General features: G+C 41.1%; 1 protein-coding gene across 1 annotated transcript in view; it reads left to right on the top strand.

The window, feature by feature from the left end:
• The window catches only part of OSBPL11 (oxysterol binding protein like 11), a 93,501-nt gene that overhangs the window by 26,709 nt on the left and 42,524 nt on the right, over positions 1-24,268 (top strand). Inside the window, exons 3-6 of the mRNA XM_080656647.1 lie at positions 5,869-6,044; positions 7,154-7,233; positions 10,443-10,619; positions 21,907-22,108. Of these exons, the coding sequence (XP_080512773.1) occupies positions 5,869-6,044; positions 7,154-7,233; positions 10,443-10,619; positions 21,907-22,108 (635 nt within the window). The remainder of the gene's footprint in view (positions 1-5,868; positions 6,045-7,153; positions 7,234-10,442; positions 10,620-21,906; positions 22,109-24,268) is intronic.

Below are 24,268 nucleotides of genomic sequence, written 5' to 3'. Positions count from 1 at the left end.
TCATTCTAATGGGTGTGAAGTGGTAACTCTTTGTGGACTTTAAACTTTTAAAAAATGATAATGGTAGAATTTGAACTCAAACAGTTCTAACTCCAAAGTCTGTGTTTTTATATCTATATATATATAAAAGCCTAAGTGACCATTTGACCGGTAGCTATGATGAGCACTGACCACCAGGGGATAGACGCTCTGACCAGTAGGTTAGCTTGCTGCTGGGGTCTGGCCGATGGGGACTGGGCAAGATGGACCGGACACGCCCTGGATGAATCTGTGCACGGGCTGGTTTCAGCCCGATCCCACAGGTCAGGGACCACGAGAGGGCTCCAGGGTGAGTCTGGCCCGTCTTGCCCAGTCCCGATAAGGGCCAGCTGGCCGGGGAGGGACCCCACCCTTGCACGAATCCATTATATCATATTGCTTCTAATTCATATGTCATTTGGAGACTTCTGCTTTTGGCTATGATAGAATAATAGTTTAATCATGATAAAATAACAGAAGGTGAATTTTCCTTCTTACCTTAAACAACTATAAAATGAGTTATAGGAAAAATGATTTTCAGACATTGTAAAGAATAGAAGCACTGATAAAAATGTGATTGTTTAAAAGAGATGGCAGTTTGGGCTATGCTTAGTTTGAAATAATATTAGGGAATCCAAATAGGAGTAATGTGCAGGAACTTGGAGGTCATGTGAAAGGTCAAAATTGGATATGAACAATTAGAAGGGGATTGTTCTTATTGAAGTGAAAAGGGCAGTTCTCCAGGTTTCTCATCTTTTATTAAAAAAAAAAAAAGTCAAGGGAGACTTTTTATTTTGTATTTTTCCACCTGTTTTTTGGTAATTTGTTGAAGGCTTACATATTCAAATGACATACAAAATATTACTTTTTTAAAATGTTGTCACTTTGCTCTTAGCTCTGTTCTTTGTTCTTTCTTTTTTCTTAAATATGTTTTTATTGATTTCAGAGAGAGGAAGGGAGAGGGAGAGAGAGATAAAAACATTGATGAAAAAGAAACTTTGATTTAATACCTTTTGCACACCCCATAATGCGGATTGTGTTTGCAACCTGGGCATGTGCCCTGACTGGGAATTGAATTGCAACCTCCTGGTACATGGGATGATGATCGACGAACTGAGCTATAAAGCCCTGGCTCTTTGTCTTCTTTCTTAAAAGGAGAATAAGTTAACTTTCTCCCCAAATATTCAATAACTTTCATTCATATAATATCACAGAATATTATTGAGAAAGTCTCAGAATGGAACATAGTAAGAAAGCTCCAAAACATACCCAGGTATATAAGGTTTAACACAAGCATGTCAAACTCACAGCCGGCGGGCTGCATGCCTCGTTTATTTAACATGCTTGGTTTAGTACATGTTCAAGATGGCATTTCTGACTAGTGACAACTTGAGAATGTGGGAAGAAGGGGCAGGTGTTTGTATCAGTGTACGAGGGAGCCTATTATAAAGATTTATTGGCCACTGGTTGCCTGGGGAGTTAGCCTCCAGATCCAAGTAAACATTCTAGGATAGGGAGGGGCATTGACACTACCAGTGTAATCCCTCCAGCTGTGTAAGAGGCCCATTTTATTTTATTTTATTTATTTATTTTTTAATATATTTTATTGATTTTTTACAGAGAGGAAGGAAGAGGGATAGAGAGTTAGAAACATCGATGAGAGAGAAACATCGATCAGCTGCCTCTTGCACACCCCCTACTGGGGATGTGCCCGCAGCCAAGTTACGTGCCCTTGACCGGAATCGAACCTGGGACCTTTCAGTCCACAGGCTGACGCTCTATCCACTGAGCCAAACCGGTTTCGGCAAGGCCCATTTTAATAGCACCAGAAAGTGTGGGGACGATGATGACAAATTCCTATTTGCTACTAAGAACACAGAACCTATTACCAACTTTCCCATCAGAGAGAGATCTCACCTTATATTTGGCTGCTATAGTCCAACTTTAGAAAACGTTGCATCTTCCATTTTCAGTCACCCTGGTACAGCAGAGATATACCGGGTCCTCAGCATGGAACATGTAGATTGAAGGATAAAAGAGGAACAGAAAGGTTAAGACCATGTTAAGGGACCCTAGGCTTAGTAGCTCAGTTTCTTCGGCATATCCAGCCACTTTTGTCCTTGTGCTACATGTGAAGCCTCTAACAAAAGCACTGCACCTGTGTCAGATATTCAAGACAGTTTCCCTGCAGTCCATGTTATTTTGACTAAGGGCAACTCAGAGCAATTTAGAACTTGACTTAGAGCAGTGTGGAGAAATCTGGCATGGGCATACTTATAACTGCTTGCTCTGTAACATATTGCCCTAGGAAAGTACACAGCAACAAGATCCTCTTCTGAACCCACCTCCTTCCACCTTCAACTAAAATTCCTGAAGATGAGATAGCTTCCCATTTGGCTTAGAAGTCTGTACATGCACTGAACATTAAAGCCCTGGGATGGTTGGAACAAAGCACATAGTTACCTTTCTTTCTAAAATCTTGACTAAAGTTTATTCTTGTCATTATAAGATATACTTCTGAGTCAGAATATTTTTGGATTAAGGTTGCTTTTCATAATACTTCACATAAGTTGTGGGCTAAAGTTTAGTTATTTTCCCCAAACTGGCAGTCTTTGTTATTTTGAAATTGCAGAAAAAGAACAATTTATTTAATTGCCAATCTTAACAGTATTTTCTTTTAACAACTTAGGTGACTTTTCTGCAGGTGAATATTTGTAAAAAGTTGAATCTTAAATTTCCCTGTCACACTTAGCCTTTGTTTCATATTTCCTTAGCTAATTGGTTAGGCCAACTGACTAAAAATGCCTCAATCATTGCTTCTCAGCCTTTTGGCTAAGATCAAGTGTAGTATCTGTCCTTATCAGTTTAATATCTGATACGTCCTCTATCCGAGGACAATATATTAAATGGAGTTGTGGAATTAGGAGATGGAATAGGAGCTGGCTCCGTCCACTCCACACATCGACCTGGTATTGCAGTACCTCCAGGAACGATGCACAAAAAATAAAAATAAAATAAAAATAAATTAAAATGCCTCAATCAAGAGTCTAGTACTCTTCTGGGAAAAATAGCTTTGTTAAGTTCCCTCACTATGCTGATTGCCTCTTTATCCCCTATCTTCATATCTTGTAAAATATCTCTCTGTAGAAAGGATGAAGGGAGAATATTTGGATTAATCCATGTATAATGAAAGATAGCCCAAAGTGCTCGATTATTGCAAGTGGGTTCATACAGCATCTGCTTGGTGCTAGATAATCAGTTATTGCCTTATTTGATAAATGGTTATCATTTTTCAGAAATAAAGTATTTTAAATTAAGTATTTACATTTTTTAGACATAATGCTATTGCATACTTAGTAGACTGCAGTGTAATATAACTAACTTTTATGTGCACTGAGAAACCAAAAAAAGTTTGTGACTTGCTTTATTGCAATATTCACTTTATTGCGGTAGTATGGATCCAAACCCTTAATATCTCTGAGGTATGCTTGTATTGGGAAATGATCACCATAGTAAGTGTAGTTAACATTCGTCCCATACATAGTTACACTTACTTTTCTTTTAAGACCTACTGTCTTAGTATCTTTAAAATATATAATACAGTATTAACTGGAATCTCCATGCTTAGTCTCTTCTCAGTATAACCTTTCTGTATATCTAGGTGAGTGCCTCCCATGTTGTTAAAAAAGTGGTAATGCTTTTGGATAAGAAATATGTGTTCATAACAAACTTTACATTTCCAAACATGTTGTACTCTTTGAATTGACTGCTTTTAGAAGAAGAGACTAGTCATTTTTCTTTGCCTGTTGAAATAAATTGTACTTATTGCTTAGAGCAGTGGGAAGACATTTCTTCCTTCCTTCTTCGTTTGTTCATTCTGTTAACAGCCTCGTTAAGATATAATACACATACCGTACAATTTCCCGATTTAAATGTACAACTTAATGGGTTTTAGTATATTGAATAGATTGCTTTCATGTCTTTGTCCATTCCCCTATAACAAAATACCACGGAGTAGGTTGCTTATAAACAATAAATGTATTTCTCTTGGAGTTTGGAATTCCAAGATATGGGTGCCAGCATAGTCGGGTAAGGATCCTCTTCCAGAAAAGAGACAAGGGAGTGCTCTTGTATCTCTTTTATAAGGTTGCTAATCTCATTTATAAAGGTTCTGCCCTCATGACCTAATCACTTCCCAAAGGCTCAGTCTCTTAATACTGTTACGTTAGAGGTCAGGATTTCATCATAGGAATTTGGGGGGCACACACTCAAACCATAGCAGATTCATATGTGCATTTTACTTAGGACAGGTCTTATGTTTCAGCAATTTAAGATGGTGTCAGTGACCATCTTATGTTAATTCAAATAATCCCTTAAATCTTTGGGAAATAAAATAACCTTATTGCAAATGGGGCAAAACTTGACCGGCAGTTCACTATAAGTAGAACTATGAATGGTCAATAAAACACATGAAAAGGTGTTTAACTCCTATAGTAATTAATGATATGGAAGTTTTAAAACTTTCAGAAATATTAAAATTAATTTATATTTTTTGCCAAAATATGTGAACATAATTTATTGTATTTTACTTTTTACATAATTTTTAAAATGAGCAGCATGAACAAGAAAAACAATAATTCTTTGCTTTTCCATCTCCCTTCTCAGGCAACTACTTTCAGCTCTTTTTGCTTGCTTCTTATTATTGTTGTTTTTTCTTCCTTTTCCTGAATAAAAGGCTGATTCCATTCTCTCCCAGTTTGAAATGGTTGCCGCACTGCTTAAGATAATATCTTCTAGGACCTTGAACTGGGTCAAATTGTTTACTGTTATAGAGCACATTAACATGTAGAATGCCAAACTGCTCCAAGTCCAAAGGTTAATTTTTTGAAATTGGAACTTTTTATATTTTTTAAAGAAAACAGCTGTTATATTCATTAAATTGGAATCTGAATTAATATATTTCCTAAAGCATTTAATCTAGAAGCAAATCAGAACATCAATTTCTTTTCCAAAGTGTATCAGTATTTCATCATTTAGTTTCAAGTTTCTTATGTTTCTGCATCTCCAATTGCAGCTTTTTCATTTTTAAACAGGATAAGTAATCTTTAGTTGTGACCTATTTAATGACACATTCACAAAATCTTTCTACCCTGACATTATTCTCATTGTATATTTTATTGATTAAATTTTAACTTGGATTCATTTCTTACCTAGCTTTGAGTTAACCTCAAAACTCATGTTTTGATTTTTTTGCAATGAATTTTAAATAAAAATTCTCATTACCATTTGTCCTTGGGCAGTTTACCTTCCCTGTTAATGAATTCTAGAGAGAAATCTTCCTCTGAAAGGATACTATATCTTTGTTTCCTTTTTGTAGTATCTGATATGCTTCTTTCCTATTAAATGCCTCTCTCTCAGCTGGCTGTTTTATGTCTTTTATAAAACTCATTCAATTTGTCAATAATCTTCACTGCTAGGAAATTCAACCTAGTGTTTACAAGTACTTCTTGAAATACATTTGAATTTTAGTTTTTTTAATGGCAAAAATTCCAAAGTGTGTAAGTGGTTAAAACTTGGTTTGCTTGCCCTGGCTGCTGAGGCTCAGTTGGTTGAATGGCATCCTGTGCACAGAAAGGTTGCTGGTTCTATTCCAGGTCAGGGCACATGCCTGTGCTGCAGGCTGTATCCCTAGTAGGGCCATGTAGGAGGCAGCCGATTAATGTTCACTCTCACACTGATGTCTCTCTCTCTCAAAATTAATTTAAAAAATAACACAAAACTTGGTTTGCTTTAGTTTGACTAAGGAAAATGTTTAAAAATTATGACCTTTTCTTTTTAAACTCATTACAGGTTTTTTGTTTTAAACAATGAAGCTGGGTTATTGGAATACTTTGTGAATGAACAGTCTAGAAATCAAAAACCCAGAGGTACTTTGCAGCTTGCAGGAGCTGTAATATCACCCAGTGATGAAGACTCTCACACCTTCACTGTAAATGCTGCCAGTGGGGAACAGTATAAACTCAGAGGTATGATTGAGATGCGAAAATTAATAGTGTGATCATCTTTTTCCCTTGAGAAGTTGGTATACTTCCCTGCTTTCATTTGGGTTTTAGAAATAGAACTACTGTCGATGATGTAGATACAATATTCTAAACCTTGGAATTGCTTTAAAAATTTATGAAATCTTAATTTTAATAAATAATTTTTTTAGATGGGACAATTAACAGGTCTGTTTAAGATTGACCCCTCTAAAATATTTGTGGAGATGAAATCCTAATTACTGAAAAATCTAAAAATACAGGCTTCTTTAAATGATACTTTTTAATGTCTGCCATTGGTTAGTAGTTTACCCCTTTTCTTGATTTGATTTGGGGTTTTCAGGAAGTAATAGACATAGTTGGGATTTATTAAAATGTTCATTCTCATTAAAATAAAATAGTTATATTTGTTTAGATTAATTTATGTAGAAGTTTGTGATTTTTATCTAATTACTATACATAAAGTATAATGATAATCTTAGCTGAGCATGCTGCTTAAGATCTGAAAGTATTGAGTACACATTAAATGCTCAATAAACTTTATTTCTTTAAATAAGAGTTTTTTGTGTTTTTTTTATTGTCACCGGAGGATATTTTTCTATTGATTCTTAGGGAGAGTGAAAGAGGGAGGGAAAGACAGAGAAACATCGATGTGAATGAAACACATCGATTGGTTGCCTCCTGCAAGAGCCCTGACCAGGGCCGGGGCCAGGGAGGAGTTGCAACCAAGATACATGCCTTTGACTGGAATCAAACCTGGGACCCTTTGGTCCACAGGCCAACTCTCTGTCCGCTGAGCGGAACCGGCTAGGGCTAAATAAAAGCATATTTTTATGAGAAACTTATGATATCTCAAGTGTCATATCCCCATCTAGCTGCATGTAATTTATCCTCCTTATGAAATAGCCACATCCAGCTACTGTGTTACCTAACAAGGGTGATGCTTGGGTCTCTTTTTTACCTCCCTGCAGTCAGGGACATTTGCTCTAGGGAGAGTAGTACCAGTCCCTGGTTTTCAATTATCTTTTCTTCCTGCTGTAGATAATTGTATTCCAAAAATAATTATACAAGTGAGTAACATAGATTGTTTTTATCAGCCACAGATGCTAAAGAACGACAGCATTGGGTTAGCAGACTTCAGATATGTACACAACATCACACTGAAGCTATTGGCAAGGTATGTGGATTCATGTACAATATTAATGCACAGAAATGGGGAAAGAATTTTTTAAATTTCTTTTTACATTTTTTAATTGAGATGCTATTCACATACTCCTGTGTGTAATTCCATAGTATTTTAGTACAGTCAAACCTCAGCTCCCGATGTCTCTAGTCTCCAACAGTTTGGTTCTTGACCAAGTTGTTCATGGAAAAAATGTCTCAGTCTTTGAACAAAATGTCAGTTCTGGATCCTATCAGTCCTTTTTTGCTGATACATCAGCATAACAAAAGGCATCTCTCAGGCCACAAACAAAGGAGAGAATGCAAGTTAGTTTACTGCTAAACCTTGGGTATTTAACATCTCAGGAAATCCTGATGTGAATATTGTTTGGTTGGGGTTTTTTTTTTTCTTTTGTTGCTAGCAAAATGAACAATTAGCACAATTTGAAAACATAAAGCGGCCATCAAGTGCTAATGTTGCTATGGGTGTGAAAAAAACAATGATCACAGGCAATTGAAGAGGTAGAAAAACTATTGACTTGGATATACAAAAAGCAGCTAGCCAGTGACAGCATTTCAGAGGCAGTGAAAGATGCTGCATGAGTGCTGAAAGTGATTCATTTAAGGCAAGCATGGGCCGAGAGTTCGACATGCTTGATTTAAGGTTATAGTAGGGGGTTGTTTAATAAATTTAAGAAAAGAAGGGTTTGTTGCAGGGGTCCTCAAACTTTTTAAACATTTTTTTAAATATATTTTATTGATTTTTCACAGAAAGGAAGGGAGAATGACAGAGAGCCAGAAACATCGATGAGAGAGAAACATCGATCAGCTGCCTCCTGCACACCCGCCACTGGGGATGTGCCCGCAACCAAGGTACATGCCCCTGACCGGAATCGAACCTGGGACCCTTCAGTCTGCAGGCCGACGCTCCATCCACTGAGCCAAACCGGTCAGGGCGGTCCTCAAACTTTTTAAACAGGGGGCCAGTTCACTGTCCCTCAGACCATTGGAGGGCCGGACTATAGTTTTAAAAAAAAACTATGAACAAATTCCTATGCGCACTGCAGGCCCGGGACGAGTCGGCTGCTAAGCAGGACAGGCAGCGGCACCCGGTGGGCTAGATAAATGTCCTCGGCGGGCTGCATGTGGCCCGCGGGCCGTAGTTTGAGGACCCCTGGCTAAGCAGTACCTTAGACATGTACTGTATCAGTATTTCAGTATTTTGTAAGAAAGGTTAAAACAGGGAATCATTTGGGAGTCTGGAATGAATTAATTCAATTTACATTATTTCTTATGGGAAAAATTTTTTTGGTTTTTGAACAAATCACTTCTGAAACAGCTTTCCAGAATGAAGTTCAAGAACCAAGGTTCCGCCGAAACCGGTTTGGCTCAGTGGATAGAGCGTCGGCCTGCGGACTGAAAGGTCCCGGGTTCGATTCCCGGTCAAGGGCATGTACCTTGGTTGCGGGAACATCCCCGGTGGGAGGTGTGCAGGAGGCAACTGATCGATGTTTCTCTCTCTCATCGATGTTTCTAGCTCTCTATCCCTCTCCCTTCCTCTCTGTGAAATATCAATAAAATATATTAAAAAAAAAGAAAAAAAAAAAAAAGAACCAAGGTTCCACTGTGTATTTGCAGGATGTGCTACCATTGCAACTATCTAATTCCAGAACATTTTCATCATCCTCCAAAAAACCTATATCCATTAGCAGTCACTCGCTATTCTCACCTTTCCTAGCTACTGGAAAACACGAATTTATTTTTTATTTCTATGAATTTTCTATTCTGGGTATTCATATAAATGGAACCATGTAATATGTGGTTTTTCTGTGTGTATCTGGCTTTTTACACTCAGCATGATGTTCTCAAGGTTCATCTGTGTCATTCCATGTATCTCATTTTATTCCTTTTTAATGGGTGAACAATATTCCATTGTATGGATATACCATGTTTTATTTAGTCATCCATCAGTTGATGGACATTTGGATTTCCTGTTTGTGGCTATTATCAATAATACTACAGTGAACATTTGTATTTAAGTTTAGGTAGGGTATATATTTAAGAGTGGAATTACTGGATCATGTGGTAGTTCTCTGTTTAATTTTTTTAAAATATATTTTTATTGATTTCAGAGAGGAAGGAAGAGGGAGAGAGAGATAGAAATATCCATGATGAGAGAGAATCATGGATTGGCTGCCTCCTGCAAGTCCCCCACTGGGGATCGAGCCCACAACCTGGGCATGTGCCCTGGACCAGAATCGAACCTGGGACCTTTCAGATCGCAGGCCGACGCTCTATCCACTGAGCAAAACCGGCAGGGCTGTTTAATTTTTTGAGGAATTGCCAAACTACTTTCCAAAGCGGCTGAGCCATTTCACATTCCAACCAGCAATGTATGAGGGCTTCAGTTTTCCACATTCTCGCCAATGCTTGTTATTGTAATCTGGGTTGTTGTTTTTTTTCTTATTGTTATAGCCATCCTAGTGGGTATGAAATGGGATGTCAGTGTAGTTTTTATTTCATTTCCTAATGACTAATGTTGAAAGTCTTCTCATATGCTTATTGGTCATTTGTATATCTTTGGAGGTTTTTTTGGTGTGTTTTTTTAAGTTGAAAAGAAGATTCTCAGTACTTGACATCTGAGTTTAGAGATATCTAAAAACTAGTATCTGGGAAGAATAAAGGATTCTATACCTAGGTGAAAGTTGGACTTAAAAAATTTTTTTTCCCTCTAGTGTTTTTTCCCCATAAGTGAGTTTTAAAAAGTTGTTTGTGATTTAGGCCTACTGCACAGTCTTCAGGAAATTTGACATAAATACTTTACTCATACTGCAAGATTACAATCATTGGCATTGATCAGAAAGCACCAGTTTGTTCCAGAGATACTTGCATGTTACATTTAGAAAATTTATGTTGAATATTGCTAAGTATACTTTTTGCTTCAACCATGATGTTTAAAATTCTGAAATTAGAAAGTTATTATTCTAATATTTATAAAATGTGAAAAAGTATTCTTGATAGCACACCAAGAATTAAGTTTCTAAATACGTAAGTTTACTATGGGTATGTGAAATGCTTATACTTTGTGTGCCTTAAAATTTATCAGTTTCAGAAATGTTCTTATAGTCAATTCTGTGATTAATTTAATTTTTAAAACTCATAGGTTCAGGGTTAGAGAGCCTAAACTGTTTTTTAAAGGAATGATTTTCTTTGTTTGTCTAATAGAATAACCCTCCTCTGAAATCACGGAGCTTCTCACTTGCATCTAGTGGTAATTCTCCTATATCCCAGAGGAGGCCAAGTCAAAATGCCATTTCTTTTTTTAATGTTGGACATTCCAAACTACAATCAATGAGCAAAAGAGCTCACTTACCTCCAGACCATCTTGTAGAAGTCAGAGAAGTAAGTATGAATTGAAGTCAAGTTAAAATGCACAAAATAATCTTACCTACTTGGTTTTATCACTAAAATTTTTTAAAATTCTGTTTGTGTCTTCTGGGGCCTTCAATGTTTCCCATCTAGTATCCTGAGATAATTTTTTTTTTTAATATATTTTTTATTGATTTTTTACAGAGAGGAAGGAAGAGGGATAGAGAGTTAGAAACATCGATGAGAGAGAAACATCGATCAGCTGCCTCCTGCACACCTCCTACTGGGGATGTGCCCGCAACCAAGTTACGTGCCCTTGACCGGAATCGAACCTGGGACCCTTCAGTCCGCAGGCGGACGCTCTATCCACTGAGCCAAACCGGTTTTGGCCTGAGATAATTTTTAAGTCTTAATGATTCCCTGATTAGGGAAGGGAGTTGGGGGGCTGGGAGAAAAATTGAAGGGATTAAGAAGTACAAATTAATAGTTACAGAATAGTCCCAGGAATGTGGATTGCAGCATGGGAAATATAGTCAGCAATGTTATGACAGCTATATGTGGGGCTGGGTAGGTGCTTGAAGTATGAGGGGGGTCTAACTTTGTGAAGTGTGTGGTTGTCTGGCCATCATGCTATATGCCTGGAACTGGTACAGAACGATATTGAATGTGGACTGTGATTGAAATTTAAAAAAAAAACAAAATATTTCCTGATTATATATGGTGTCCAAAGTTTCTTCAAGTCTGTCAACTGTAATAGCAAACTCTCATTTTTCAAAAGTCTGTATTTTTTTATTTCTCAAGTAAAGGTACAGACTCCTTTAATGTAAAATTTAAGTCTAGCGGGAAGACTATATGGCCAAACAAGTGACTCCTTTATTTATTTGTTTGCTTGCTTGTTTATTTATTTATTTATCCTTATCCGAGGGTATTTTTCCATTGATTTTTTTTTTTAGAGAGAGTGGAAGGGAGGGAGGAGAGAGAGGGAGATAAATATCAAAGTGAGAGAGACACATCAATTGGTTGCCTCCCACTCGCCGCCTGACTGGGCTGGGGATTGAACCTGCAACCGAGGTATGTGCACCTAAATGGCAATCAAACCCACGACCCTTTGGTTCGTGGGCTGATGCTCTAACCACTGACCCAAACTGGCCAGGGAACAAGTGACTCTTTTAAGATATATATGTATATATAGATATATATAGAGAGAGAAAATTTCAAGTATACACAAAAATAGTTCAGTCCTTGATGTTGCCTTACCTCAACATTTGCCTCTTTCTTTTTCAAACCGAGTGCCAAATAATTCTATATAATAAAAGGTTAATATGCAAATTGTCCCCTCAACTGGGAGTTCAACTGCGAGTTCAATCAGGGGCAGGGCCGGCTGGCCATTCGCCCACGGCCCCTCTCCCCAGCCAGCCAGACCCCACCCATGCACGAATTCGTGCACTGGGCCTCTAGTTCTAGATAGTAAAGGATGAAGTTGTTAGGTTCTAAATATTCCAGGTATTGTTTGCTGAGTTAAATTTGATAGAGGTTATAGATATCTATGTATTTGGCCTCACACAGATAATGTGATTGGAAATTAAAGAAATACTTTAATAGCCTTTTAAGTTAATTGTGGCTATTCTTTAGTACTGCATGGAAACTTGACAGTGGTGGTCTCTTAAATGTTAGATGCAGTGTTTATATAATGTATGTCAGTGAACTTTTCATATTCTGTTATATGACAGTTTGTTGGTATGTTTTGCACTTTGAATGGATCCTAAACTATGCATAATTTTGTAATAGTATTATACATCAGTCATTTGGAAAGCATGAAAGTCTTGCAAATGTTGATCTATTTTGTCATTGTATAATATCAAAAATTCATGTTCATTAACATCTGCACCAATCTCATCAGAAAAAGCTTTCAGTATTGGGAAGCTTTCAAGCTTAGGGTGAGAGATAGGTTTTCCAAAATTCGAATTTTCATTTTAAAGCTCAGATTAAAATGGGCCCCTGAAATTAGAAATTTATTATCCTATCTAATAAAAGAGTAATATGCAAATTAACCATCACTCCACAACAAAGATGGCGGCCCCCATGGCCACAAGATGGCGGCTCCCAGTCCCCTCAGCCCCGCTGCTGGAGTGTCCAGGCCTGTCCGCCGGAGCAGCGAGGCTGGATATGCCACCAGAGGGGGCGAATCCAGCCTCCCCGCTCCACCACTACTGCAGCGTCTGGGCCTGTCAGCCCTGCAGGGGTTCGCGGGGACCAAGCGGCGAGGCTGGATCCGCTCCCAGGCCCGGCAGACAGAGCCCAGACAGCAGGGCTTGGGGGCTTCCTTAGCATGGTAGTGGCGGGGAAGTCCCCAGACATGGCAGACAGAGCCCAGACAGCAGGGCTTGGGGGCTTCCTTAGCGCAGTGGCGGCGGGAACACCCCCAGGCCCCGCAGACAGAGCCCGGACAACAGGGCCTGGGGGCTTCCTTAGTGTGTCAGTGTCCGCGAAGCCCCCAGGCCTGGCAGACAGAGCACACTGCAGGGCATTGGGGCTTCCTTCGCATGGCACATGGTGGCGGCAGGCAGAGAGCGGACAGCAGGGCATGGGGGCTTCATCTCCATGGCTGCAGCGAAACCCCCAGGCCCCGCAGAGAGCAGAGAACCACGGGAGTGGGCCTAAGCCATCAGTAGGACATCCCCTGAGAGCTCCTGGATTGTAGAGGGTGCAGGTTGGGCTGAGGGACCCCGTGCATGAATCTTGTGCACCGGGCCTCTAGTTCTAATTATAATTGGCAACCAATACTGTCAGTTTTTCTTGAAGTGAGTTTCAGGCTTATTTTTTTTTTAATTTTGAGAAAATGTCTACCACAAACCACCAGGTCTGAATATCTATAGATTCTAACAGTCATTCCTTAAAGGAAAGACACTCCTGTGCTTCTCCTCTACTCTACTCCAGCACTCTACACTTCTATACTTTGGTCACCAAATGTGTGTGGGGTTCCCCCACACTAAGCAGTTCTCCAATTGTCTGTGAACACTAGCTGGATATCTTACAATGTAATTCAGTTCTGACATTATCTACCTGAGATACTGTCAGATCCCACAAGACTGTCCCCACTTCAGACCCCAGTCACAAATCCAGGTTGTCACCTGTGCCTCTGACAACCAGCTGAGGTTTCCACTACTCTTTCCTCAGGTATGATCATTTGCTAGAACAGCTTATAAAACTCAGACAAACAGTTTATTTACTACTAGAGGCCTGGTGCACAAGCAATTCGTGCACTTGCAGTCGGGGGGGGGGAGGGTGTCCCCTCAGCCCGGCCGCGCCCTCAGGCCTAAGCGGCAATTGGACATCATTAGTGCTGCTGCAGAGGCGGGAGAGGCTCCTGCCACCACCACTGCGCTCGCCAGCCGTGAGCCTGGCTCGGCTTCTGGCTGAGCAGCACTCCCCCGTGGGAGTGCACGGACCACCAGGGGGCAGCTCCTGCATTGAGCGTTTACTCCCTGGTGGTCAGTGCACATCATAGCGACAGGTTGCTCTGCTGTTTGGTCAATTTGCATATTAGCCCTTTATTATTTAGGATTTTACTAGTGTATTATAAAAGAGTATAACTCAGGAACAACAAATGGAAGAGATGTATAGGGCAAGATATGGCGTAAGGGGCATGGAGTGTGCATGCTCTCTCTGGTTATACCACCCTCCCAGTACCTTCAATTGTTCATCAACAAGAAGCTCTCCTAACCTCTTCCTTTTGGGTTCTTATGGAGGCTTCGTTATGTAGTCATGATTGACTAAATCATTGGCCATTGGTGATTAATTTAACCTCCAGCTCCTGCTCCTCTCCTCCTGAGAAGGTGGAGTGTGGGCTGAAAAATCTCAACCTCTAATAACAGTGTTCCCTGGCAACTAGCATCTAGGTAGGGTGGGACTCACCAAAATTCACCTCATTGCCATAAATTTTAGTCTGTTGAATGGTTTGTAATGAATAACAAGACACCCATTTCACCTTTATATTCTGAAACTATTTCAGGAACAAAACCAAATATAACAAAAGATACCCCTATGCTCTAAATATTTAGGAAATTACCCAGGTTTAGTTTCTGTGTGCCAGGAAGGAGTGGGTGGCACAAACCAAACACATATTTCTTATTATGTCACACATCATTCATGTCAAAATGGCTTTGAGATTCTAGAGTGATCCAGTTCTAGGAGGTTGTAATGCAAAGCTATAACTCACAGCTAGTTTGAAAGAAACTTTTTTCCCCCTAAACATATTTTTATTGACATCAGAGAGGAAGGGAAAGGGAGAGAAGAGATACTAGTAGAAGCATCAATAGTGAGAGAGAATCATTTATCAGCTGCCTCCTGCACGCCCCACATTGGGAATGGAACCCACAACCTGGGCATGTGCTCTGACCGGGAATTGAACAGTGACCTCCCAGTTCACAGGTCGACACTCAACCACTGATCCATGCTGGCTGGGCAGGAAACATTTTAATCAAAGTTCATGGATAAGTCTAGCAATAGATTAAGTAGCAGCTGGCAAAAGCAACTGAGAATAGTCATTGTGCTTGAACATGAACTTATTACTAAAGCTTTACTGAATTAAAATGACCTATGTTAGTATTTACTTTTTAGTGTTAGTGCTATTTATCAAATCACTCCATTCAGTGCATGCTTCATGCTGATGTCATCGTATGCCCTAGGACAGTGGTCGGCAAACTCATTAGTCAACAGAGCCAAATATCAACAGTACAACGATTGAAATTTCTTTTGAGAGCCAAATTTTTTAAGCTTCTAACGCCACTTCTTCAAAATAGATTCACCCAGGCCATGGTATTTAGTGGAAGAGCCACACTCAAGGGGCCAAAGAGCCGCATGTGGCTCGCGAGCCACAGTTTGCCGACCACTGCCCTAGGGGTAGCTAAAATGACCAGTCTAGTAACAAAGTCAGACAATTAAAATGCAAATGATAAAATCATGATTCTAAATTGGTTTTCAGACAAAGTAGATGCCACCTAATTGATGTGTTACTGTTACAGGCACCAGAAACACTAGAGAAGGTGTTACTGCAGTTGAAGGGAGAGAGCTGCCCCTCCTTGGTTCTTGTCAGTCTCATAGGGAGGAATTCAAACAAGTGACTCTGTGTTGTAGTAAAGCAATTTATTAAAAAGTAAACCAAGTGAACTTATTAAAGAAGCAAGGGAAGCAAATCTATTAAACTACATCTGGCCTAGATGGCAGATAGGTTTCTCGGCTAGCCCAAGAAGCCAGTCTGGTGGAATTCAGGGGTTACATATCCTTCTGTCTAAAGGTTTCAGAATTCCTCTGCTGGATATCTTGGGCACAGATTAACTCCCAAGGTCTTTCTTTTACTTTATGGCTTTTCGAGAATTTATGAGAAGCATCTGGTGATTTTATCTTTATTCCAGAGACTGCTGCTTCTCTGTTTAAACAGTGAGATGAAAACTCCCTTTTCTCTCCTCCTTCCCCCCTCCTGCCTTAGCAGTTCAGGGTGATTGTATGCTATGTATTCTCTGGAGAAGAGGGAGAAGAGGCATTAAAATGCCCCCTTCTTTCCTGCATTCTTTGGTTAACCATTTGTTCTCAAGATAAGGTTTTTAAGCAAGCGGGCTGCATGTTTGGTCTTGTTTAATTTTCTTGTCTCAGTTTCCTTATTCCTCTTGCCCTGGAATTTTCCTAGCTTCTCACTCGCCTGTAACTCTGTTATCACCATATTCACCATAACTGGCTACAAAACACAATTAACCAAGTTTTCAGCTTTCCTGAAGTTTTCTTTCTTGAGGAACTGGTTTCATAGGAATAATTACCAAAATAGCTTCACAAATCAGTTTTTTGAATTCTTTGTAAATATATGATCAACTCATTTGTTTGCTTTGGAAAGAGCCATTACCAAATTTTAACATTTGTGCTCTAATTATATTTTAAAGTTATTTTTTTTCTAGCCAAGAATATCACTTTATTAGGCTTCTTTACTTCTGACATCAGCACTAGCAGGTGGCTTTGGGTGGCCATTTGCACAAAGAAACATTTTTTCTCTGAAGCGTTATATTGTGATAATTGATTATGTTGCGAATATCCTACTTAATGATTTTTCCTTTACAAACTTTTATCCTATCTAATAAAAGAGTAATATGCAGATTAACCATCACTCCGCTACACCCACAAGCCACGCCCACCAGCCAATCAGGAGCGAATATGCAAATAAACCCAACCAAGATGGCTACGGCCACTGAGAGCAGGAGGGAGGCTTGGGTTTCCCTGGCGATAGAGGAAGCCAAGCTTTCCGCCTGCCCTTGCTGGCCTAGGCCTCCACTCAAGGCTACAAAGTTTCAATGATAGAAGATACATAAAACCAAACAGAAATGGCAGCAGCCTCGGAGCTGGAAAGAGCAGGAGGCTAGGGTTGCCCCCGGTGATGGAGGAAGCCAAGCTTTCCGCACACCCTGGCTGGCCCAGGCCTCCGCTTAAGGCTACAAAGTTTCAATTATAGAAGATACATAAATCCCAATAGAAATGGCTGCCTCCACGGAGCAAGCAGAAGGCTTGGCTCCGCTCCAGGCTACGAAGTTTCAATTGTAGAAGATAAATAAACTCCAGATACCAGGGTCTCCGCTTGGGTTGCCGGAGGGTGTGGCCAGCCTGCAAACCACCACAGGCCCCTCGCCCAGGCCCCCCACGCCCCAAGAGAACCCCCACCCTGATCCGGGACACCCTTCAGGGCAAACCAGCTGGCCCACACCCGTGCACCAGGCCTCTGTCCTATCTAATAAAAGAGTAATATGCAGATTGACCATCACTCCAACACAGAAGATGGCTGCCCCCATGTGGTCAAAGATCCTGCCCCCATGTGGACACAAGATGGCCACCACAAGATGGCCAGCAAGGGAGGGCAGTTGTGGGCGATCAGGCCAGTAGGGGAGGGCAGTTGCGAGGGACCAGGCCTGCAAGGGAGGGCAGTTGGGGCCGATCAAGCCTGCAGGGGAGGGCAGTTAGGGATGACCAAGCCGGCAGAGGAGGGAAGTTGGGGGCGACCAGCCCTGCACGGAAAGGCAGTTGGGAGGGACCCAGGCCTGCAGGGGAGAGCAGTTGGGGGGGACCAGGCCTGCCGGGGAGGGCAGTTAGGGGTGACCAGGCCTGCAGGGGAGGGCAGTTAGGGGTGACCAGGCCTGCAGGGGAGGGCAGTTAGGGGTGACCAGGCCTGCAGGGGAGCAGTTAGGCATCAATCAGGCTGGCAGTGGAGTGGTTAGGGGGTGATCAATCAGGCTGGCAGGCAGAAGCGGTTAGGGGCAATCAGGCAGGCAGGCAAGCAGTTGGGAGCCAGCTGTCCTGGATTGTGAGAGGGATGTCCGACTGCCCGTTTAGGCCCGATCCTACCTGGATCGGGCCTAAACGGGCAGTCGGACATCCCTCGAGGGGTCCCAGATTGGAGAGGGTGCAGGCTGGTCTGAGGGACACCCCTCTCCCCTGCGCACAAATTTCGTGCACCGGGCCTCTAGTTAGCTTATAATATAGAAAAGTACATAAATTATAAATGTACATCTTTTTGTTTAAAATATATTTTTATTGATTTCAGAGAGGAAGGGAGAGGGAGAGAGATAGAAACATCAGTAATGAGAGAGAATCATTGGCCAGGTGCCTCCTGCACGCCCCCTACTGGGGACCCCGAGCCCACAACGCAGGCATGTTCCCTTGACTGGAATCAAACAAGGGACCCTTCAGTCCACAGGCCGATGTTCTAGCCACTGAGCCAAACCAGTTAGGGCATAAGTGTACATCTTGATGTAATTTGCATGTAATCACATCCTGGATTAAGAAATGAAATATTGCCCGGCTGGTGTGGCTCAGTGGTTAAGCGTCGATGCAAAAAGTAGCCGGTTCAATTTTCAGTCAGTGCAGTGGGTTGCAGGCTTGATCCCCAGTAGGGGGTATACAGGAGGCAGCCGATTGATGCTGTTCCTTTTTTATCAATGTTTCTATCTCTCTATCCCTCTCCCTCCACGCTCTCTAAAAATGTCAATAAAAACATATTTAAAAAGAAAAACTGCGATATAAGCTTCCATTAAAAATATTACTCACACCTTAGAAGATCCTTTCATACCTCTCCATCACTATACCCTTCCTTCTAACACCATGGATTTATTTTGCCTATTTTTGAAATTTCTAAAACAGGAATTAAGTAGTGTATATTACTTCGGGTATGGCTTCTTTTCAATCAACATTATGCTTGAGATTTATGATGTCAAGTGTAGCAATTCTTTTCATTGATGTACAGTATTTAATGTATGAGTATATTTTAATTTTATTTATCTATTCCAGTGTTGATGGACACTTGAGTTGATGAACATTTACATGTATATCTAAGAGTATAATTATTCAATAATGGATTGCATTTATTTAACTCTATTAACTCTAGTTGATATTGCCAGTTGTTTTCCAAGTGGTCATACTTAATTCATAAGGTTGGATTATTGAAAGTTAGTGCCATAGTTTATATACAAATACAGTTATGCACACACAAAGCACCCATATATATGCATATGTATAGATACTTTCATTAAAAAACTTTGTTTTTTTTCTGGTAAGGGTGAGCTTTTTTTTCTGGTAAACTTCCATTAAAAAAAAAAAAAGAAGTTTGCCCTAGCCGGTTTGGCTCAGTGGATAGAACGTCAGCTTGCGGACTGAAGGGTCCCAGGTTCGATTCCCGTCAAGGACACGTGCCCAGTTGCAGGCTTGATCCCCAGTAGGGGACATGCAGGAAGCAGCCGATCAATGATTCTCTTTCATCATTGATGTTTCTGTTTATCCCTCTCCCTTCCTCTCTAAAATCAATAAAAAATATATATATTAAAAAAAAAAGTTTGACCCAGTACTACAACATATGATTTCAGGGACTATTTCATGTGTGACACACTTGATTTGCTTGGTAGGATAATTTATGTCTCCTTCACTAGCCCTGTGATATACTAGATTAAAAATTATAAAATTATCTAGTCTTAGCCGGTTTGGCTCAGTTGATAGAGCATCGCCTGTGGACTGTAGGGTCCCAGGTTTGATTCTGGTCAAGGGCACATACCTCGGTTGCAGGCTCCTCCCTGGCCCGGGTCCTGGTCAGGGTTCGTTCAGGAGGCAACCAATTGATGTTTCTCTCACATTGATGTTTCTCTCTGTCTTTCCCTCTCTCTAAAAATTAATGGAAAAATATCCTCAGGTGAGGATTTAAAAAAAAAAATTATCTGGAGCCTTGTCGGTGTTGCTCAGTGGTTGAGCGTTGATCCATGAACCAGGAGGTCATGGTTCAATTCCTGTTCAGGGCACACGCTCCCAGTAGAGGTGTGCATGAGACAGCCAATTAATGAGTCTCTCTCACTGATGTTTCTATCTTTCTCCCTTCCCCTTCCTCTTTCTGAAATCAATAAAAACGTATTTTTTTATATATTTTTTATTGATATTTTACAGAGAGGAAGGCAGAGGGATAGAGAGCTAGAAACATCGATGAGAGAGAAACATCAATCAGCTGCCTCCTGCACACCCCCCACTGGGGACGTGCCCGCAACCAAGGCACATGCCCTTGACCAGAATAGAACCCGGGACCCTTCAGTCCGCAGGCCGACGCTCTATCCACTGAGCCAAACTGGTTTCGGCAATAAAAACATATTTTAAAAAATAAAAAATTATTTGGAGCAGCTAGCCTCTGAAAGTAAAAAGAATCGCTCCACTATAAAATTTTTATGTGAATTAAAATAGTGTCCAAAGGATGGATAATCAAAGAACCTTTTGATCACGACAGAGAAAGTAAGTAAGCATAGTAAATTGTTTCATTTTTAAAAATTGGCTTATCTATCATTGCTATTCCATTGGCTCTATTAGAAAAAGTGGACAGGACTCTGTCAACAAAAAGAACCTGAATCTGAAAATATTAGAAATAATTTTATTTGGGTTTATCTGAGGATTATGGTCTGAGAGCAGACCTTCAAGAAACCTTAAAACAGTGCTCCAACTTTGGAAAAGTTGGGGGGGGGGGTACTTATACAGGCAGAGGACTAAGTGAAAAGCACATCTGATGCTTTAGAAGTTTCAGTTAGGTTGTGTACAATTCAGTGATTAATAGTTTTACATCAAATGGAAGGAATGGATAAGGAAGATAAGGTTGGGTTATCATGCATGCCCCCAGGTGTCAGAGAGTCTGAGCATAATTAAACTGCTTTGAAACTCCTTGAGGTGAATTTTGATCAGGATGTAGAAAGAGCCGAAACCGGTTTGGCTCAGTGGATGGAGCGTCGGCCTGCAGACTGAAGGGTCCCGGGTTCGATTCCGGTCAAGGGCATGTACCTTGGTTGCGGGCACATCCCCAGTGGGAGGTGTGCAGGAGGCAGCTGATCGATGTTTCTCTCTCATCGATGTTTCTAGCTCTCTATCCCTCTCCCTTCCTCTCTGTAAAAAATCAATAAAATATATTTAAAAAAAAAAAAAAAAAAAAAAAAGGATGTAGAAAGAACAGGTACTGTTTTCTACAGTCATTGATCTTTAGTGTTAAACCTGAATAGGCTACATATACAGGGGTTGGCAAAGGTAGCTTTACAGTTGTTTGTATGGGAAAAGATGTGCAGATTATGACTATTACAATCGCTTTATTAACTCAAAAAAAGTCACAATGGCACAGTGCACTTAAGTACAATCTTATGAGTGTTCAAATTGCTGGCCTTCATTATTTACACATTCTTGTAGTCTACTTGCTATACTCACTTTGGCACAGAATTTTTTATTGTTATCAGTTTCTTGGCATGCTAAACCTACTCTTGCCCACCCCCTGTTTGTAAGTCATTTATATATATATGGAAAAAAAGCAGCTACCAAAGGTCACAATCTTTTAAAAAATGCATTTTTTATTAATTTCAGAGAGGAAGGGAGAGGGAGAGAGAGAGAGAAACATCAATCATGAGAGAGAATCATTGATCGGCTGCCTCCTGCACACCCGACACTGGGGATCAAGCCCGCAACCCGGGCATGTGCCCTTGACTGGAATCAAACCATGACCTCCTGGTTCATAGGTTGACACTCAACCACTGAATTCATAGGTTGATGCTCAACCACTGAGCCACGCCAGCTGGGCCAAAGGTTACCATCTTTTGCTCAGTTGATTAGCATTATTAAATGCTCATTAATTGAGACTAGCCAAACAAACTTAAAATAGATTTCTAAGTTTAATATATCCTAAAAGTGGCTAGAAAGCTGAATATTGTCATTAAAATGGCAGCTGTATTATAGTATTTACAGAAATCATGAGTGGGACACACAGAACTGTTGTTTTCCTTAGATGATGTCTCATGCTGAAGGACAACAAAGAGACTTGATTAGACGAATTGAATGCCTTCCTGCTTCCGGCCATCTTAGTTCCTTGGACCAGGATCTCTTAATGCTCAAAGCTACTTCCATGGCAACTATGAACTGCTTAAATGACTGCTTTCATATTCTCCAGTTGCAGCATGCATCACATCAGAAGAGCTCATTGCCTTCAGGTAAGTTATAGATTAGAGGTAGGACTTAATGGTAAGGTCCAAAACCTGGAAAGGACTGCGTCTGTTGTAATTCTAACTTCAGAAAATCTTAATTAAAAACAAAAAATAGAGAACCAACGAGCCTCTTTTAATGATCACTCTAATGTTATAGAAAGTCTTTTGTTGTGCCCTTTTTTCAATCTAAAATGATTTTGGGTTTAATGTCTAATATCTACACTAATAAAAGAGAAACATGCAAATTGACCATACCTTGACTATGCCCACAAGCCACGCCCACAAGCCAGTCAGGAGCAAATATGCAAATTAACCCAACCAAGATGGCTGCAGCCATGGAGCAAGCAAGAGGCTTGGATTTCCCCAGTGATGGAGGAAGCCAAGCTTCCCGCAGCCCTGGCCTGCCCTGGCCTCCGCTCAAGGCTACAAAGTTTCAATTATAGAAGATAAATAAATCCCAGATACCAGGGCCTCTGCTTGGGTCGCCAGGGGGCGTGGCCGGCCTGCAAACCACCACAGGCCCCTCGCCCAGGCCACTCCATGCCCCAAGGGAACCCTCACCCTGATCCGGGACACCCTTTAGGGTAAACCAGCTGTCCCCTACCCGTGCACCAGGCCTCTATCCTATCTAATAAAAGAGTAATACGCAAATTGACCGTCACTCCAACACAAGATGGCTGCCCCTATGTGGTCAAAGGTGGCTGCCCCCATGTGGACACAAGATGGCCAGCAGGGGAGGGCAGTTGGGAGGGACAAGGCCTGCAAGGGAGGGCAGTTGGGGCCGATCAAGCCTGCAGGGGAGGGCAGTTAGGGGTGACCAGGCTGACAGAAGAGGGAAGTTGGGGGTGACTGAGCCTGCAGGGAAGGGCAGTTGGGGGGGACCCAGGCCTGCAGGGGAGAGCAGTTGGGGGGGACCAGGCCTGCAGAGGAGGGCAGTTGGGGGGGACCAGGCCAGCAGGGGAGGGCAATTAGAGGTGACCAGGCCAGCAGAGGAGGGCAGTTAGGGGCAATCAGGCTGGCAGGGGAGCAGTTAGGCATCAATCAGGCTGGCAGTGGAGTGGTTAGGGGGTGATCAGGCTGGCAGGCAGAAGCGTTTAGGGGCAATCAGGAAGGCAGGCAGGCCAGCAGTTGGGAGCCTACCGGGATCGGGCCTAAACAGGCAGTCGGACATCCCTTGAGGTGTCCCAGATTGGAGAGGGTGCACGCTAGGCTGAGGGACACACCCCCATGCACGAATTTCGTACACCGGGCCTCTAGTCATTTAATATCTCTTTAGAGACCTCAAACTCAACATATCAAAAACTGAACTAAAAACCCACACCTCCTGTATTTGTGTTAAAATTGGTGATATCACTATCCTTCCAGTTGACAAAAGTAGAAACACTGGGATTATTTCTTGAGTTTTGGTTCAGTCCACTATTCATTGTTTCCATATTGAGATATATATTAAAGTCTTTAAGTCGCCTTTTAGTTTGAAAAATAAGATATACATCTAGTATTTGAGAGCACCTATTTGTTGAAATTCATTTACTAGAAAAAAGAATGTTATTGCATGAGAGAACAAAAAATGCATTTTTCTACTAAATGAGATGAATGAACTCATTTTTTTATTGAGATATAATTGATATGAAACACTGTGTGAGTTTAAGTATACATGTTAAGTTGTTACATAAATATTGCAACATATAGGTACATATATATGATTACCACCAAATCAGTGGTTCCCAACCTTTTTTTGGCCACCTAAGCATCTCTAAGATCCTGATCACCCCCACTCCCCGTGACATATAATTCTTACTATTCCAAAAGTGAACTCCTATTCCCATGGAAGCCTAAAAGGCCATTAACCTGGTCTAAACAAGCTTCCAAAGAACATGGCATCCATGAAAGAGAAAAATAAAAGAATGAAAGGACAATTGAAGTATTGAGGAAGAAATCACTAAGAAGTAGTTTAAAAAAATGATATGAAAAAAATAGCAAAGTTTCAAAACATAATAGAGGACTGAAATGCATAAGTATGTCACAATATATATTTACTAGAGGCCCGGTGCATGAAATTCGTGCACGGAGGGGGGATTCCCTCAACTCAGCCTGCACTCTCTCCAATTGGGGACCCCTGCTCCACCTTCTAGGCAGCCATTGCCTCCCCACAGCACCCAGATTAGG

This window comes from Plecotus auritus (assembly GCF_963455305.1).
Source record: "Plecotus auritus genome assembly, chromosome: 2".
Taxonomy (NCBI): domain Eukaryota; kingdom Metazoa; phylum Chordata; class Mammalia; order Chiroptera; family Vespertilionidae; genus Plecotus; species Plecotus auritus.
This window is presented reverse-complemented; position numbering and strand designations above follow the sequence as displayed.